We start from the raw sequence: 20,414 nt of genomic DNA on the forward strand, positions 1-20,414 counted from the left end.
CATAATTCTGTAGCATTACTCTCTGACCTACACATGCTATAGCCTAATCATATATTTTTTTTAGTATTGTTGCGTACCTATCTCTGGTGTACATGTTTTGTTTTCCAAGTGAGATGGCAGACTTTGCAGACTTCACTGCAATCTACTTTTTTTTTTTTTTTTGGACTTTTTAGGGCCATACCTGCGGCGTATGGAAGTTCCCAGGCTAGGGGTCGAATGAGAGCTGCAGCTGCTGGTCTACACTACAGCTCTCGGCAATGCCAGATCCTGAACCTGCTGAGCGAGGCCAGGGATTGAATCGAGTCCTCATGGATTCTAGTCCCTATCAGGTTCATTACCACTGAATCATGATGGGAACTCCTCTGCATCCACTCTTGTTCTTTCCACACCAACAAGCCAAGGGCTGGGGTTCTACCAGGCCTTCAGTTTACACTTTCAAACATTTGTCCACATATTCCCTGATTATTCCGTCAGGCCTTCCCTTTGTTTCCTCCACCATCTCCTACTCATTTAAGGGGTTTATTATTTAGTTCATATGTAAAAGACACAATTTACCTAGTAAGAATAGTTTTCTTTAAGAAAACTCAACATTTTCAGAGCAAATATTATACTACCCTAAGTACATCTTAGCTTGCTGCCTTTGGAGATATCTTCATATATTTTATATTTATATACATATATGTAAAACTACATTTTTATAATATATATTATGTAATATATATAATATATACAATATAATTATATCTTTAATATATATTATTAATATGCAATTAATATAATATCAATATATTATGTTATATGACTGTTCTGTTATTTCTTATAAATTCAACAGTTCTTAAGTGCCTGCTATGTGTAAAGAGCTTTAAAATAGAATATTTGATATAGAGAACAATATATTCTTTAACACAAGAGAAATGTTCTCATGCTCCTCCTATCAATAACTAGATAACTATTAGCCTCACTTACTAGTTTTCCCAAACACAGTATATTCCTAGGCTTACAAATAGAGATTTGGGTAATAAGAGAAAAGCTACTTGCATTCTATCCCAGGGCAACACACATTAACAATATCTCTTCTCTTTTCAAGACCATTCAGAGGATGTTTTTCGCAACGATGAGAAAACATTTAAAGGAGAGGACAGAAAAGTTGTTGAAAAAATTACTCGGGCTCAACACTTTCAAAGAAAATGTCCCTTAGAAAAATTACACATTCTATTCTTTCTCCCTTCTTGTTCAATACCTCAACTTTGAAATCAATATTTTTTCTCTGCCTATTTTCTCGAACATTATTTGTCCATGTACATCTCTCTTCCATTATCCGATTCTATTGATTTTGTTCATTGCTTTCAATTAGACTAGTATGTGGGGAGGACAACAAACTTTTTCCACCCTGCCTAAACAAAAACATACATACTTTGGTCCTTTAACTCTTTAGGTTATCACCTTTCTTTATCACTGTCTTAAGCTTAGGCCTCACCAACACCCTCAAACCAAAATTTCCAAAACTGTACTCATGATCTTCCTCTGGCTATTACCTGAGCCTGATCTTGCTCCTGTGTTATCATTTTAACAACTCCAGGCTAGAAAGTTCAGGGTCACATTCCATTCTTCTCTTTCCCCACCATCCACATACATTCAGTTACAAACCAAATCCCATCAGCATCTCTTCTGTCCACTACTTCTCATACTGATTGCCTCAGGTCCTCAATATCTCTTGCCTAGACTCATGCCCCTTTCTCTAGAGTCTTCCTGTCTAACTCATCATATTGACAGTTTTCTTAAACCTAAACCTAGTCATGTTCCTTTCAGTCAAAAACCTTCTATGATTCTCCACTGCTTATGGAATAGAACACGTGGTTCCTCACCTGGCATTCAAGGCCCTCAGCAATTTAGCTCCCAACTAACTTTTCCCACCTTTCTTCCTGATGCACTAAATGTTCCAAACCTATCCAGGTTTTGTGGGACTCTCACAGCATCGCCCTTTCTACTTCTTCCTCATCTATGCTTAAGATATTCCTTCTGCCTTCTGTCTTGTCCCATGTTTGCCTATCAAAGTTCTACTTAATCTTCAGGCACAGTTCAGATCTCACCATCCTCAAATAACCTTTCAAGAGTGAGTGGCTTCCAGTAACTACCTAGCAGAGCTCTTGGTCACTTGTATGCCTTAAGAAAGGTTTGTTGAATTGAACTCATCTAAGAGCATGTAAACTTTAGAGAATTTATTGCCTTGCAGAGTGAACAGGCTGAAAATAGGTTAAATAGGAGAGCTGGGCAAGAGTCTCCTCCTTTATATGCTTCAATGTCCAGCTAAGTCTCTATCAGTATGTGTGTGTGCCTACCTACAATGCTATTCAGCTATTGAAGTATATATACTTGGGTATATTCCTAGGAGTGGATGGAGTAATGTGTACCCATGGATGTTGCCTGCCCATGATTGTGGCCCCTATGAATTCCTGGTTCAAACCCCTGTCACAGTTCTCTGTTTTAAAATGATGCTCACAGCTAACAGAGTGGTGGAGTGGAAGCATGCTGGGCCCATAAAATGATACTTAGGTTAAATGTGATATGAAATAAAATAGGAACTAGGAACTTTTAGAAATCAGTTCTGAGCATATGGTTTACAGGCTTCTAGGGACTTGCTAAGGGAGCCACTGTATTTATTTATTTATTTTAAATTAAATTAATTTTGTTATTAGGGTATATTTGATTTACAGTGTTAAGTCAATTTCTGCTGTACAGCAAAGTGACCCAGCAAAGTGACCCAGTCATATATATATATATATATATATATATATATATATATATATACCACATTCTTCTTCCTTTTTTTTTGCTTTTTAGGGTCATACCTGTGGCATATGGAAGTTCCCAGGCTAGGGGTCAAATTGGAGCTGCAGCTGCAGGCCTACACCACAGCCACAGCAAAGCCAGATCTGAGCTGTGTCTGTGACCTGCACTATAGCTCACGGCCACACCAGATCCTTACCCCACTAAGTGAGGCCGGGGATCAAACCCACATCCTCGTGGATACTAGTTGGGTTAGTTACCGCTGAGACACAATGGGAACTCCCTATTCTTTTTTTTATATTATCGTCCATCATGTTCTATCCCAAGAGATTGGATATAGTTCCCTGTGCTGTACAGTAGGGCCTTATTGCTTATGCATTCTAAATGTAATTGTTTGTGTCCCTACCAACCCCAAACTCCCAGTGCATCCCACTCCCTCCCCCCTGACCCTTGGCAACCACAAGTCTTTTCTCTGTGTCTTTGAGTCTGTTTCTGTTTTATAAATAGCTTAATTTGTATCATAGTTTAGATTCCACATCTAAGTGATATATTACCACAATTTTTGACAAATTTCAAAAGCCTTTGTATTTAAATATAAGGAATTAGTATCAGGATCAGCCCATAAGACACCTTTGGGCATATCAGGAAAAGGCACTATTTGCTAAAGATATTTTACTTCTATTTATCAGAAAATTGTCATATTACACTTGACCCTTGAACAACATGACTTTGTGCACGTTCGCTTACATGTGGATTTTTTTCAATAGTAAATACTACAGTATCACATGATTTGTGGTTAGTTGAATCCATGCATGCCGAATCTTGGCTATGGAGGAAGCACATATAGAGGGGAAGCCCAGACATGGAGGGGTGACTATAAATTATATGTAGATTTTCGACTGTGTGGAAAGTTGGTGCCCTTAACACCAGAGTTGTTCAGGAGTTCCTGTTGTGGCACAGTGGTTAACGAATCCGACTAGGAACCATGAGGTGGCGGGTTCGGTCCCTGGCCTTGCTCAGTGGGTTAAGGATCCAGTGTTGCCATGAGCTGTGGTGTAGGTTGCAGACGCAGCTCGGATCCTGCGTTGCTGTGGCTGTGGTGTAGGCTGGCAGCTACAGCTCTGATTGGACCCCTGGCCTGGGAACCTCCATATGCTGCAGGAAGCAGCCCTAGAAAAGGCAAAAAGACAAAAAAAAAAAAAAAAAAAAAAAAAAAACACAAAACAAAAAACACCAGAGTTGTTCAGGAGGGTCAACTGATTTTGTTAGCATGAGGCACTTGACTGCCATCTGCAGGAAAGTTGTTAGAATATCTGTCTGTCTGTCTATCTATCTATCTATATCTATGATGTCTACTTTTTGAAAGGTGTCCCCTTACACCAGGAAGCCTCATATAGTGTACAACCTGCACAACTTTATGTGGTGATCCTGCCAAGTAGCTATTCTAGAAAGGGTAGAAGTTTTCGATCTCATTTAATAGAAAAAGTTCCTTCTGCTTAGAAATAAGATGGGCATTAGAGTTTCCTGCTGTCTAAGTGTTCATATTCTCTTTTCTAAACAGACCATTTGCAAGCTCAGGGTGCTGATCTGATCAGAGGCATTGGTGAAACAAGTTAAGGCTTTTCCTATAACTAGTAGAAAGCTATTTTGGATAAAACTTGGACTTCCAAGAGGATATCAATGCTTAGTTGTTGCTTATTATTCCTCATTAGAAAGGGAAAACCTCAGAATAGTCATATTGACACCTAGCTCCAAAGTCAGGTGCCAGATACAGGAGAAATTTGACACCAAGATAATGAGTCAGAAGCCTTTCAATTACAGTGAAAAGAATACCAGAAATAGATTAAATTCTGATTAACAGTTAAGATTAGTGAAAAGCATCAAGTGGTACTTAGTTATGTGTTTAACCCTGCTCTCTATATATTATAATGAGGTATAATGTTCTTTAGTGATGCTATAGTTGAGTATTTTAATAAATTTGCATGTTTTTAAAAGAACTGACTAGATAACTTGTTGTTCTCATTTTGATCAAGATTAACTGCGTATATCACCAAAGACTAGTAATTCAAGTCCACGCGATCAATACCCAGCTCTTACTAATGTGTAGGGTCCCTCTGTGTGAATTAGAAAAAAACTACATTCCTCTGGGAGGATATGAGGCAGCTCTGCCTATGATCATCTACTGGTAATGAAGCTAAGTCCAGTTTTTGAGGGGTGAATGAATATATTAAAACTTATCTGCATACCTAAAAATAGAAAATGATGATAGCAAATATCATGGTGCATATACACACGACACTAAAATAAGATAGCTTTTGCATATTTCTTATTTTTGAAATATGTTTTCTTTTTTCTTTCTTTTTTAGGGCCACATCTGAGGCATATGGAAGTTTTCAGGCTAGGGATTGAATTGGAGCTGCAGCTGCCTGCCTGCGATGCAGCCACAGCAACACCAGATCCGAGCCATGTCTGCGACCTACACCACAGCTCACAGCAACGCCAGATCCTTAACCCACTGGGCGAGGCCAGGGATCGAACCTGCAGCCTCATGGTTCCTGGTCGGATTCATTTCCACTGTGCCATGATGGGAACCCCTGAAATATGTGTTTTAAATCTAATTTCTTTTTTTCCCAAGTGAATCTATATTTATTTCATATATGAATCCTTCTATCAACTACAACAGCCTGCTTTAACTACTTCTTTTTTTTTTTTTTATTTTCCCACTGTACAGCAAGGGGATCAAGTTATCCTTACATGTATACATTACAATTACATTTTTTCCCCACCCTTTGTTCTGTTGCAACATGAGTATCTATACATAGTTCTCAATGCTACTCAGCAGGATCTCCTTGTAAATCTATTCTAAGTTGTGTCTTATTCGCCCTTCATGATATTTTTCAAAGTAGTTCAGCCGCCATGTATTGAGGGGTAGACAGCACGTTACGCCCTAAGGGATACTCAGGCTGATCATCTCAGTATATGGAAACCAACGAGAAGCAGAAATGTGACTAGACTGGCACAGGATCCCAGAGGAAGGGTAACTAGCTCAGGTGAGATACCAGTGAACATTTGCTGGAGGAGACTGCTGAGCTGAGCTGAGTCGGATGCACATTATTGGCTTTGATTAAGAGACATAAAAGCTAAGGAGTTCCCTGATGGCTCAGCTGGTTAAGGATCTGTCCTTGTCACTGCTGTGGCATGGGTTTGATCCCTGGCCCGGGAACTTCCACATGCCATGGGCGTGGCCCCCCAAAAGAGACACAAAAGCTAAGCCACAGAAAGATTAAGCATTCACTCCATATCACACAGCTATGTAAAGTGGAATCATGACTAGAACCAATGTGAGGTAACTCCCAATCCAAGAAGGAGTCCAAACTATTAAACTGCTGGCTACAAGGTACCCTTTGGACTTATTTCAGAACTAAGTTTTATTTGAAATAGGATTTTATTTGGGAAAGTTCCATACTTCTATGCCTCACAGACACATACAGGCATTAGAATATTAGAAATATTCAGGCACACCAAAATAATCCAAGCCTGCAGCCTTCTAGGACAGCTAATTAACACCTATACCACAATCCTGGCAACCTTTAGTTCTTCATTTTGTGGTTGCTGCAGCTTGCTACAGGGAAGATGTATTGCATAAAAATGAGGCATTAGCTCAAACTTCCTCGGATACCAACTTTAAGAGGCCTGAGTCATTCAAATTGTTCCCCAAAGTTCTTCAACCACCAAAGGCAGCAAACAAAAGCTGGTAATTAAATGTGCAATTAGGGTTTATTATAACTAGCATATATTAGTTTAAAGTCTCACTCGCCACTGCTTTGAATTGGTTTTGTCCTGTTTTTTATGTGTGCTTAATTGTCCTATTTTATATGTAATTAATTTTGTAGGATAGTTTATATCCTTTTTGGATGTAGGCAGAGTGAGAATTCTAAATAAATAATAACAATAGATTAAATTTATGTAGAATTGGCTCTTTTATGTGCTGCCTGTACACTTTATAGTACACTGGGGCCCCTAACAAAATTAATGCCTATAGTATATTTATGCCCATTTTATAGGTCTTGGAACAATTTTGCTGTTTTAAATTATTAGAGAAGCTTACAGCTATATATTGGCCTTTACTACATATTTTTAGTTACATCTAAAACTTACTTGGTGTGGTATCCTTGGTAAGGAACACAATCCCCAACAATAAAAATGTTCCTACAAGTAAAGATAAGTGTACATTATGACAATCCGCTTTATAAGATAGTTGTAATACATTCCTGGCGTGGGTGAGGAAGGAGGAACTCTCTAGAATGACCGTGTTTCCAGGAAAGTCTTATCTACTTTTTGGAATAATTAATGCCCAATTTTAAACTCTGACTTGCTTCAGTGTTGCTGCATCACCAGCATCCTTGCTGAGAAGCCAGTAGTAAATAGAAAGTGCAAACTCACTTTCCTATTAACATAAAACAAAGAATTGGGAAGGTATGTCAGTTACAAACCGAAATTAGCAGAGGGGAGGACTAGTGACATACTTCTCCTTAAATATTAGGCTTGCATTTAATTTCATTGAGAAAAACAGAAAAAGATTCTACTGCTAAAAAGGTTTTGAAAACACTGGACCGGCTGATCTCTAAAGTTCCCTTTCAGGACAGTCTATGGGTCTATAATACTGAAGATAAAAGGTTTCACTGGGTTCCCATCATGGTTTCTTACCTTTGCTGTAGAAAACTATGATATGAAATTGGAAACATATCAAAGAGAAAGCAGATCAGACTCTTACAAAAGTGGAATGTGGTCAAAGGAGGCCTCAAACAGTACAAAAGGCACACTAAATAATGTAGTTATTTTCTTCCATTTTTAGCTTTAGTAGTTTAATTTGGAATTTGGCATACAAGGAAATGGAAAGTTAGATAGTGTTTAATTATATGCCCCATCAGCCAACCCTATGCTTCAGCCATTATTTTTACGAATCAACAAGCCCTCCAATGGTAATACTTGTCAGTTAGGATGGTATATATACAATTTTGTAGGTTGCCTTCAAAGTTTCAATAGGACTGTTCCCTATCTGCTTCATTTTCCACGAGATTTCAATCTGTATGCTATAGTTTTATCTAACTGGCCTTTTCTCTAACTCCATAAAATAAGGCCTCACTCTCTCCTGTCTGTAGGCCCTGGCCTTCCCTGCTCAATTCAAGCATAACCACACTTCTACCTTATATTTCCACTGTCATTGCTTAATTTAATTCCACTTTTCTCTAGGTTTGAGGAAAGATATATTGTTCCTATTGACATCTTTCCCCTAAATTTCTTGTATCAAAGTGAATTTGCTATCAGTTAATCCCTTATATCTGAATCTAATCCATCCCTGAAAGCTGGCTGGATAGTGAATTTTGGATAGTGGGAAATTTTATCCCATTCTTCTCAATTGGAAAAGTGATCAGACCTTCCCATTCCATCTTCAAAGACCCCCAACCAATTTCCTCAAATATCACTAAAATACTCTAAAAGACTTCCAAATATATATCATATTATAAAGTATCTAAAACACCAATGACCTAATTATGGAACAGTTAATGAACTAATTGGCAGATATATTTATGTGTGGATGCCATATTATACTGGATACAAGGATACAAAAAAAAAGTAAAGAAAAGGAAGCTTTCAAGCTGCCTGGGGATGTCTACCTTTGTTTTTCACCATTAGAAGAAAACACTTTTTCTTTTTTTTTTTTTTCAAAAACTTTTAAAAGTTTAGTTCTGATGGTGGGAAGGCAAAAAAAGGCTTTTTCAAGAACCAGACAGAAGACTCACTACTGAGAAGCAATGTAACAGGAAAACCATGAAGAGAGCCACTGAACGGGTGCTTTGATTCCATGTGAAACCAAAGTGAAGCCAAAAACAAACAAAAATGTCCTGGAGATCTTGTCACTAAGTTGAGTAAATTAAAGCAAAGGACACCCTGGCAACATCAAAATTATCATTTTAATTAGTCTTAAGCGTCGAGCTGATTAAGGTGAGGGAGAAAGGGACAACAATATCCAAATTATGGGTAAGAGAAAAGTTATGTTCTACTCAAGCCTGGCAGGGGGGAAATTGTCACAGTAAGCATTAATTGAGGTTAGTGAGAAGGGCACCAACTTGTTAATTTTCTGAAATCAATAATCTTGTTTTGTAGCCTCATTTACTTTCCTCTCTGCTGTTTATGCTTAGCTATTTCAACAAAGCTGTATCACATTTTCCTTTCAAACTGCCAGGGAGAGGTACAGTGATGTAAGTAAACCATGAAATAATACATTAAAGGTAGATAATAGGTCAAAATGACACTTATTAAGGGAAAGTTAACAATCAAGGTAATTCTAAAATGGGATGCAGAGCCCACTGTTGGATTTGGGGTTTGGAGGATGGTGGTGTGATGCTGAAGCCACTTCAGGAGAATGAAGACTCAACTGACAAAGCCCCGGGTTAATGAAAATTTTCCTGGTTTCAAGTGTCTCTACCTGCAGCCAAGGAGATTAACAAATTTTACTCAGCAGGTATCTTTCATTTCCTACCTCAAGCTGCAAAATCCCAGAAGAGAACGGAGACATTAGCTGCAGGAGAAAGCAAATGAATGAACATCCAGAATTCTGAATGTTCTTAGTTGAGCCCTGCAAGCAGTGCTTCTGGCACTCTCCTATTCCTGGAGGCAGGGGTGCCGGGCTCAGTCCCCAAGTCCATTGCCTCTTACTTCAGAAGAACTCTGCAAAGCTCTGGGTGGGAGTATCAGGCCTATCTCTTAGAATCCCACAGTATCACATGCCTTGCTCTGTGCTGCTATGAGGGAAACAAGGCAATGGGAATCCCTGTCCTCTGGGGCCAATATCTCTTTTACAGGCTCTTTAAACAGCAAATGCCTGTAATGCTTCGGAAGAGGAAAATCCCCAAGTGCTAGAGACAAGGCTGAAGATTCTGATCTTAATACTGAATTACGCTCACCTTTTAAATTACCAATTCAACCTCGGTTGGATTGTATACAGTTTATTAACTCTCTCAATTTTCTACCACATTTGGTTAATGAAAGCTGGATTAATTGAATAGTCTATCTCCTAATAATTGTTGATAATGTCCTCACACATAGGTATTTCCCTTCTGGGTAAGAGGCACCCAGAAGAGCCTGATTCTGTAACTTGGTGTTAAAGGGACAAAGCCATGAGTCCATTTTTTATATATGGCTAAAAGTGACCCAATAGAGTCTCAGAAATTTAGATTTTCCTTTGGGGAATTTAACAGTGGGAAGAAAGTGGATTTTGTTCTGGGTCTCCTTCTCCAAACCCAAGTCACGAAGGCTAGCTGGACAATTGAAATCTAGGTGACCAAGAACATGCAATTTGTAAATGTGAGCTGAAACTACTATTTATATATGGGACATTTGTGTAGATATAACAATTGCATCTACATAAAATATATGCTGTCATTGCTTTACACTGCCAGTACATTCCTGAACAGTTATATTTCAAGTGCATCATATAGGTGTTTGACTAGATGAACTTTAAGCTAAAATTAATGTTTCCTAGCAGCACTATTTACAATAGCCAAGAAATGAAAACAACCTAAGTGTCCATTGACAGATGAATGGACAAAGAAGATACTATACAGAGAGAGTAGAAGATGCTATATATACAATGGAATATTACTCAGCCATAAAAAAGAATGAAATAATGCCATTTGTAGTAACATAGATGGACCCAGAGATTATCATACCAAGCAAAGTAAGAAAGAGAAAAACAAATTTTGTATATTACTTATATGTGGAATATAAAATACAACACAAATGAACATACCTACAGAACAGAAATAGACTTATAGAGAAAAGACTTGTGGTTACCAGCTGGGTGTGGGAGGAGGGAAGGATTGGGAGTTTGGGATTAGTAGATGCAAACTTATATATAAAGGGTGGATAAACAAGATCCTACCATATAGCACAGGGAACTATATTCAATATCCTCAGTTGTATATATATAACTGAGTCAATTTGCTGTAGAGCAGAAATTAACATAACATTGTCGATCAACTATACTTCAACAAATTTTTAAAATAAATAAAATTCATGTGTTTCCTAAATCTAATGCGGAACAACGCACACCATCTAGTAATTAAGTGGAGGTGGTGACTGGGGCAGGGGGAAGCCTGAGACACAAATGCACATTTCCTAAAGTCTTACTATTGTAGACTATAAGCATATAGTCAGAGAAAATAAATGCAAAAAATCAAAATATTAACAGTAATTAACTCATGAATGGTGGGATACTATATAATTTTTATTTACTTTTAGGATGCTTTCTTGATTTTCCACATTCTCTGAAATTTGCATATATTCCTTTATTTTATTATATTACACTTTTCTTTAGGAAAAGGGATGCTGAGAGAATTGACTGAGTGAATGCCTCAGTAAAACACATCTGATAAAACAAATAATCACCCCCTGTACGTGTGTTTTGGTAATTGGGTCCCTCATTGCCCAGTGTTGTTTAAAGGAAGGCTCATCTATGTGATTTTTGCCCACCGTGGAATCTTCAGCGCAAAGTATATAGGACATAGCGCAGGCAGTCAACTTACTTTTTAAATAAGTAAGTGAATTTAAAAATCTGGAAAACATTGAGTCTTAGCCTCTGCTTGCTTATAAATCTGACTTGCAGACTTTATGTCTATGAGAGTGGAGCCCTTTGTCACTCTATGAGAAGAGATATTTAAGACAACCACTGTAAGAAACACATTATTGAGTTGACTAAGGTCCTTCTCTGCTAGGTAGGGGTGTGGGTCTAATTTGCAAGTTAATAGCAAGAGTGTCATTGCTTTAAAGTTCATCAACTCTTGAGTTTCTATAATATTAGAGAGGAAGGATGATGCAGCTAATCTCCAAATCATTTCTGTTTGGTTTGGAAAAGAGGTATATGATTTTTTTTCCTCAGAAAGTTGGTCTTCCTAATTCTGTTTTCCATGGACAAGGGTTTGCCTTTCCTGAGTGCACAGCCTGACTGACTGGTGGGAAAGGTAACCAGAAACGGGCTGGGGGCAGAGGGAAGCCAGCCTGGGATTAAACATTGACTACCCTTTAGCCTCAGGTGCTAAATTTAAGGTTCACTGGTCCTGCTCTAGAATGATATTACCTTTTCTTTGTATAATACTTTCTAGTCTTTAGAATGGGGTGGGTGGAGAGGGTACTTTTTCTTAAAAGACAGGCCTTTTTTTCCTCTTACTTTTAAAAAGCCTCTAAATTCTTATAGCACAGGGATATCTACTCAATAGTCTGTGATAACCTATATGGGAAGGGATGTGTGTATAACTGAGTCACTTTGCGGTACAGCAGAAATTAGCACAACATTGTAAATCACCTACAATAAAAGTTAAAAAAAATCTCTTTAAAGGAATAGAGTTCAACAGTGTTGGTGAGATTATGGCCAATTTGCCTTAGGAGGGTTTCTCTTTTCCTCTTAAAATTCTTTTTCTTCCCCTTTTGTGTGTGGCGAAAAATAAAGCCTATTGATTTTAGTGATGTTGAAGAGTCTTAGGAGTGAAGGATTTTTCTTCACAAAAAATCTCTGGGGAAAGGGCTCCTTGCTTTCAGTAGAGTTAGAGGTAGCATCTCTCTTCAGGTCTGGAGGATTTTAATTTTTTAAGAATTAGGTTTTGTGGCGAGGAGCTATAAGGGCCACTGGCTTTAATGAGGTTGGGGAGCCCTTCTCCGGAGGATTTTTCTTTCTTTCCTTTTCTTTAATATAAATTTGTTAGAAGAAATAAGATTGGGAACATCTCTCTTTGAAAGAATTTCTTGTTCTTTCCTTTTATCAAAAAAAATAAATAAACACTTGAAGACTGGAAGATAGATAAGGTACCTGACTTTGAGGGAGACTGGGTGCATCTCCCTTTGAAGAAACTTTAGAAAGAGATTCTGTGGTTCTTTTTTCCCCCTCCTTTTTGTGGGGGTGGACTGGGTTGATTATTAGGAGTAATATCCATTATTTTCAGTAAGGCATTGGTTTCACCTTCCCTGAGGAGAATTTCTTTCTTTTAAAAATTATCCCTTAATGTATTTTCTTCTTCCTCCTGTTTCCCCCCTCCCTCCCTTGCCCTCTACCCCCTTCTGTTCCTCCCTTCCTTTCCCTCCCCTTCCCCCACACCCCCCCCCCACTTTTTTGGTTTGGAGAAAAAGTGTTCAGGGACTTTGGTGAGTTTGGAGGCATCTTCAATCCTTAAAAAGGAGGTTTCCTTTTAAAGATATCTTATTCGTTTTCTTCCTTCTTTCTCCTCTCTAATTCTAAATGTATTTACTTATTTTGAGAAAAGGGGGCTTTATAGAGATTGGAGACATCTTTCCGTCAGAGGACTTTCTTGGGTTTATTTCTGTTTCTCTCCTACCTTCCCCTTCCAAATTTAAAATTTACTATATTAAATACAGCTTTTGGGTTTGGATGAATTGGTTTGGATGAATTCAGATTAGAAGGATTTCCTTTTATTTCTTTCTCCTTAAAAATTGTTTTGCGTTTGTTTTTGTTGTATTTTGGCAGAAAAGTTCTTGTGTCTTTGAGAAGTTGGAGTGATTCTCTTTTTAGAAGATCGGGTTTTCATTTAATTAATATTATCCCCTCCACCAATATACACACCTTACCATTCTTAATTTTCTTTTAAATCTTAAAGAAATTGTATTATGAAATAACATTCATGTGCTTTGGTGAGGATGGGGCATCTCCGTTTGTGGGGGAGGGGGTACTTTTTTTGTTTCCTTTTTTTTTCCTTTTATGAGATTGAAAATTCAGGAGATTTGGTAAGATCAGGGATACTACGCTTTAATGCCTCTTTCTGTTAAATAAAAATGTTTGAGTGTATCTGGAGTGGAGGGATTAGTAAGTTTCATTGACTTTGATGATTTTGAAAGTATACGCCCTTGAAAAGATTTCCTTTTTTGTTTATTTTTCCCAAAGGAAAAAAAATGGGGGGGGTGAATAAAAGTTATTTTTCTTGGTGATGTTGGAGGCCCTTAAGCGGATCCTCTCTCTTAAAATTTCTTTTTTCCCCCCTTATTTATTCATCTGTTCCTTCCTTTGTTTATTTGTGGGAAAGTAGCAGGTTTGTTATCATATAGTTGGAGGAGTGATCTCTTTCTTTTATTTTTTAAATTGAGATATAATTCACATACCATAAAATTCACCATTTTAAAGCATGCAAGTCAGTGGGTTTTTGTGTATTCACAAGGTTGTGCAAACATTACCACTATCTAATTTCAGAACATTCTTATCATCCCCCAAAGAAACCCTGTACCCTTTAGCTATCCCCCACACTTGCCCTCCCAGCTCCTTCCTGCTCCTGGCAACCACTAATCTACTTTCTGTCTCTAAGAATTTGCCTATTTTGGACATTTCATATAGTTGGAAGAAGTAACTGTAGGGACCTTTGGTGAGATTGGTGGACATTTGGAAGATTTATTTTTGTTCCCGTAATTTTTGTGAGAGATTGGGCATTGGCAAATAAAGTTTACAAATTTCAAGAAAATGTTAAGGTTAAAAATCCTGTTTACCTTGAGATGACTTCCCATTCTTTTCATTGAACAAATTCTCTTGGGGATATAAGTTCCATGGGCTTTGGCCAGGGTAAGGAGCACCTCCCTCTAGAATTTTTTTTCTTAAAATAATTTTCAGGGGAAGGATAAGTTTCATTATCTGGGGTCACTCTCCCTTTCCCTTTTTTAAAAAAAATTTGTGAATTTGTTTTTCTATTTTGAGAATAAGGTTTATTTGCTTTGGTGAGGGTGGGGGCATCTCCCTTTAGGAATAGTTGCTTTCTTTTTGAAATGCTTTAAGTTATTTCTTTTCCACTGAGAGAATTACAGTTAGCAGTCAGTGGGCTTTGGAAAGGTTGGGAACCGAAGCCCTAGCAGAATTTCTATTTATTTTCCTTCCAAAAAAAGGGCTTCTTTGGGAGTAATAGGTTCAGGGTCTTGCACCTCTTCTTCCTTCTCAGGCTCCTGTTCTATGATGGCCCCTCTGGGAGCATCAGATAGGGAACAACACTCACTGCTTTGGAAAAAAAAAATCAAGGCTAATGGCATGTCAGCTTAAAGATTGTTCTTAGACAAATGAGGATCCAATGTGTCACAGAAAGCCACATCTTGGCTATTTTTAAAAATCTGCAATAGATAAATTAATAGGTATATCCTATTAGGTGTCAAGTTCTATTTTTGTTCTCTCCCACCCTGCTGCCTTTTTCAGGGGAATAGAAGAGTTAATAAGGCAGAGGAAAGCATTCTGCAAACTGTAAAGTGCCATACTGGCAGTAGGAATTATATAATCCTTATTATAACACCCCTGAATGCTTCCCTGGCCTCTGTGGATTTATCCCCTTCCTTGGAAGCACACTGGATGACTGATGGCTCAGCCTTGCTTTGGGGGCTGTCGATCTGCAGAAGTCCCAGTTGGAGATTTTAGTAAACATATAAGAACTGTATTCTCAGAAAAGAAAGACCACTGGCCAAAAATCTCATTATCTTTTTTAGAACATCCTGCAGCAAATATTCAGGAGCTCTCAGAATATACCAAATAAATCAGAGAGTACCATCAAAAGCTGGCAAGGAGGGGGAAAAGAATCTTAGAGGAAAGAAAGTAATTCCATCCTGACCTTCAACAGGTTAAACATTTGACTCTACAATCCTGAAGCTGTTTATAATCACTGCAGAAATTCCATTCACTTAGGAAAAAAATTTATTACCCCTGAAACCAACAACATCACCATTAGGCGGCTGCTGCCGGGACTTCAGGGGATAAGGACAATTTCCAAATCTTTTTTTTTTTAATTGTTAGTAATTTGCTTCTTAATTATGGTTCCGACATCCATTCTGAAAATGGAAAGATTGACTGCATTTCCTTAAGGGCTATATATTCCAGGCTATTTAAATAAGCATTTACTTCTCACTCTGAAACGAGTGAGAAAGCGCTTTTATTCATTCACAGCAGCAGTCTCTACGTCATTGCAGAAAATGGACTTGATAGGTTTCAAGCCTCAGCAAGTGTTTATTGAGCAAACGTAGGGAGGGCTGAATCATGTTAGGCATTGGGGGGGGAGAGACAGTATCCACCTTTGAGAAGCTCAGGCGTAGGTGAGTTAATACAACATTCCGGCAAGCATTACCAGATGTCAAATAAGCAAATGCTCGCTACTTTGCAGGAAAACGTGGGCAAACAATATCAGGAAACTGTTCTGTTATGGTTTGGAGTATAAGGGTAATTGCTGTGTAGTCATTAGGACGGAAGGATACACAGACCCCTCCCCACCTCAGAAATAAAAGACACAAATGTGTATTTCTTTTCAGATTTTCATCCATCACCTGTATGGTGTGATTATAACTTCAGAGCTGGACAGAACCCAATGACTAAAAATATAAACTGTCTTTCTTCAACCACAGCTGAGGGGAGAGAAGCAAATAGGGTCCACGTGGAAGCCCCGCTCCCCCCAAGAGAGTCATACTATTGTTAAAGAACCAATTCACACGTCTTTACTTACACTTGCTGCCACCAGGTGGGAGACCACGGCTCATTTCCTGGAAATTAAACCATTTCAGAAAGGAAAGAAATAGACAGGTTTGGATCATAAACTGTTATCCTGGTAGCTATTCAGAAAGAAAACAGGAGCCCCTTATCTCAGCTCCTACCCTCATGCTTGTCACAGATTTGCAACCAGCTGGTTCTGAAACCCCCAAAGAGAGCAGACCACACACTGGAAGATATACTGCAGTATGGGTTGGCAAAGTTATCTGGGGGAAATCTGCAGTCACATTCAAACCCTCGGTTTTGCTCATTTTCTCCTTTGACTTAGGCTAGTTTCATGCTACTGGTACTGACTGTGCTGTATTTACCACGTAGGATTTCCTTGTACCATGAGAGCTATAGCTCGTTTTGATCTCTCAGATTGTGTGTACATGAATGTGTGTGTGTGTGTGTGTGTGTGAGAGAGAGAGAGAGAGAGAGAGAGAGAGAGAGAGAGAGAGAGAGAGAGATTCCCCAAGCTTGCCTCAAGGAGGCAGTGTCTGAGAACAATGCAACCCTAGCTAAGATGGCAACCTGTTAGGTTGCAAGTCATCTGGTTATGGGCGCTATTTGCCTGAGGAGAATGCAGCAGAGATTGGTCCTATCACTGAAGATCAGATGGTCTCATCTGCACCAGAGAGCGATTGCATAGCAACACCTAGGGTGTGGAGAAGGGTTGTGCTCCCAGCAGTTTTAGCATTTCCCCAGATCTTTGCATCCTTCAAAAATCCTCTAAAGCCATTGACGGGTTCATTTACATGGCCGTCTTCACAGATGGTCAGGGTTCTTAAACAAGAAGATGCTAAGTGAACAAATGACCAGCTCTATTTGGCAAAATCAAACCAGGGGGAGGTGGTCCCCCTGGCAAGGCTGCCAAGTGCGTGGGGATCAGTTGGCCAGCACACCTGAATGGATACTATGTAGAAGAAGCTAACCCTCCTTATTTGTTGGGTAACAGACATTTTGTTGTCCAGGTGGTAAGAGATGCTTTCCCACTGTCACAGGGCTCATCCCTAGAACTCCTGGCCTTCAGTCAGTCATCCGGAGGCCAAAGAGGCCATATATTCGCTGACCATACTGGTAATTAAGCCCCCGGGGGTCAGTTCTCAATCGAGTTCTCAGAATCTCACTTAAGAAGGCCATAAGTCAGGTGATCCCTGCTGGTCTCCCTCTCACCAGCTTGACAAAAACTTGCAGAGCCAGGAGCAAGCACCTGATTAGGGTGATTTCCCAGGTCTAGCTGCCCTCACCCTATCCCTTCTGGAGGTTACTGCAGGGAAGGGCTGCTGCAGGAGAGGGGGGGAGAGCCAACCCCTGGTGAGAGCTGGGGTTGTTGGATTAAAAAAAAAATTGTCTTAGTCTCCTAGAGTCCTATTCTATTTCTTTTGAAGCCTCTGCACTTTTTTTTTTTCCCCTGTGAAACTTTACCCTTTAGCTTTCTTCTTTTTTGGTCATTTATCATTGCAGTTATTTTGCAAATTCAAGCCTCATAAGTCAGGAAGCAACCAGCGCTTCCATTTCCATTTTGAGACGCTAACCTCTGCCCCCTTCCCCTACATTCTACAAGTGTGCACTCCAGAGCAGAAGGAATCCAGAGCCTTATCCCTATGCCTGCTAGGCAGCAGGATCAATGTGCATTGTTGGTGTGGTGTGCTATTTCTTTGTTTCTGTGTTTTGTTTTTCTTTGGGGGCAAGCTAAATGAAGGTGTATGTGTGCATCATAACGATTTTCACAATCTTGTGGAACGAAGTTTAGGAAAAACGAAGAGTAGGGGGAGCACAGAGAAGACAAGAAAGACAAATTCCTTCTGAAGGGCAGACAGGGTTTCAAGGGTCCAAGGCAAACACGAAAACCTTCTTCTCTCCTAGTCCCCCTCCCCCTGCGCCCTGAGCGGCTGTCCGAGGATCCTCCGCTGGTCTCCTGGTTAAGCGCAACGTTTACGAAGGCATCTCTGAAGACTGGAAGAGATGGGGGTTCCCATTCACACGCTCTCAAATACCAACTCCTATTTTCGTGTCTCTAAACCGGGACTCCTGTACCAATCCAACTGGCACTGGTGCGGGATGCCAGTCACCCGCTTGTGACGCGGCCCATCACTGTACCACTGTGTTTGCACCTACCTGCCAGGAAATCCTGCAGACAGATGGAATGGTGGCTTCGACACACGCATGCTCTCCCCCTCCTCCCCTGCGAACCCTGTCCTTCCCCTGCAGTGCGCGTGGGCGTCGCCCAACCCCTCATCCCCACCCGGAGTATCAGCGCCCAGCAGCCCGCAGAGGCGCTGGCCACCCCCCACCCCCCGGAGCGCTGCCAGTTAGTTGCACCTTAGCTGAAGACCCCCTCCCCAGTGGCAAGGAGGGGGCCAAGCAGACTGTTGCGGCTCCGCAGCTTGGGCCTCTGCGGCAGTGACCGCGGCTAAGAGGTGTGTCCCACCGCCCTCGCGCAACCCCATCCCTGTGTACCCTGGGCCAGCCCCAAACACCTCGCTAGGTCTCTTGCACTCCCTGGTCCATCTTCCTCTTCTTTTTCAAGATACAGGCGCTCACCGCACTGTCACTTCTCTGAGGGAAAACTGCTCCGGCTCCCAACCAGTGCCATCGCCTCTGTTTCTAGCCCCAAACAGCCCAATCTCACTTCCACATGTTGCTTCCCGCCTCCGAACCGCTTCTCATTCCCCCGGGCTCCCCCATTCCCGCATCTTTCCGCATCTTTGCTAGCGGGTGGTAGCCAAATGGGATGCGAAGGGTGCCCAGAGTCCCGAGAGCTGGATAGACCTCCGGCCTCGACTGGCTTCTTTCCATCCTGCCCCGCGGGGGTCTTTTTTTTCTTACCTTTATACTGGACAGCAGCACTGGCGTTCGGGGCGATGGAGAGGTCTTTAGACCCCTCTCTGGAGCGACCACTGGGCACTGTAATAGACGTGGTGCTGGGCTCGGCTCCGGACGGGACACTTGAGCCGGCTCAGGGCAGAACTCTGTGGCTGGTTCTGTGGCTGGTTCTGGGGCCGGCCCGGGGGCCGGTTCTACGGCTGGTACTGGGATCGGCTCTGGGGCCGGATCTGGGGCTGGTTCTGGGGCCGGCTCGGGGACCGGTTCTGGGGCTGGTTCTGGGGCCGGCTCGGGGGCCGGTTCCGTGGCTGGTTCTGAGATCGATTCTACATCTAGTTCTGGGGCTGGTTCTGGGGTTGGCTCTAGGGCCGGTTCTGTCTCTGGTTCTGGGATCGGTTCTGTGTCTAGTTCTGTAGCTGGTTCTGGGGTCGCCTCCGGACCGGGTTCTGGAGCAGGCTCTGGACAGAACTGCGGTGCGGGTTCTGGCGAAGGCGCGTGGAGCAGCGGAGGAACCCGCGCCGGCGGTGGCGGCGGCGGCTGCGGCGGCGGCCACGGCGGTGGCGGCTCCGGAGACTCTGCGGGCTGCTCTCCATCCTGAGGCGGGGCAGTGCCCTGGGCCGCCGCAGCTCCGCGGTCCATGGCCGCACACCGCCTCAGGTCCCGGCAGCCGGCGCCCCTAAATTCGGAGGGCTAAAGTACCCTCGGGCGCCCCGCCCACCCCAGTTCGACAACCCCTTGCAGGGTGCCAAACTTTCCCCCGCCCCGTTCCATGGCTGGCTTCGCTCTGAGGTCTAACCCGGGGGCGCTCGGCGTCTCCCAGTGCTGGAACACGCCCCTCGGTGAGCGCACACCTCTTCGTAAGCAGCCACGGGTCCGATGGGCGGGAAGCAGAGGGGCTTGCGAACGCGGACTGGACAGAGCGCTTGATGACCTCCTAGCGACGTGCGGGGGGGGGGAAGGGGGGGTACAAAAAGGGGAGGGGGAGTGGGGAGGCGTGGGGGGGCGGTTGGAGCCCGGCCGCGTTTAACCCTTTAGTGACGCGAATACAAAAAAAAAAAAAAAAAAAAAAAGCTAGAGGCGAACTTGAGGGTCTTTGCAACCCCCTCCTAACCACTCAGCTGTGAGCTGCTGCTCAGAACAGCTTCCATCCTGTGCCTGCTCTCTCTCACCTCAGCAGCAGGTGAACCTAGCCTCGGACCAACATCTTGCCCCCCATCTCCAAGCCTCTGTGGGCAAGTAATCCTTTTTTCTA

General features: G+C 41.6%; 1 protein-coding gene across 1 annotated transcript in view; it reads right to left on the bottom strand.

The window, feature by feature from the left end:
• DGKK (diacylglycerol kinase kappa) overlaps window positions 1-19,947 on the bottom strand; it is a 167,712-nt gene extending 147,765 nt beyond the window's left edge. Inside the window, exon 1 of the mRNA XM_013990902.3 lies at window positions 19,166-19,947. Within this exon, the coding sequence (XP_013846356.2) occupies window positions 19,166-19,801 (636 nt within the window). The 5' untranslated portion in view covers window positions 19,802-19,947. The remainder of the gene's footprint in view (window positions 1-19,165) is intronic.
• Window positions 19,948-20,414: the final 467 nt, after the last annotated feature.

Source organism: Sus scrofa, chromosome X (genome assembly GCF_054392235.1).
Source record: "Sus scrofa isolate SSC_HxYL_T2T_F1_AM1 chromosome X, Sscrofa_HxYL_maternal_Yorkshire_Landrace_v2.0, whole genome shotgun sequence".
Classification (NCBI taxonomy): Eukaryota; Metazoa; Chordata; class Mammalia; order Artiodactyla; family Suidae; genus Sus; species Sus scrofa.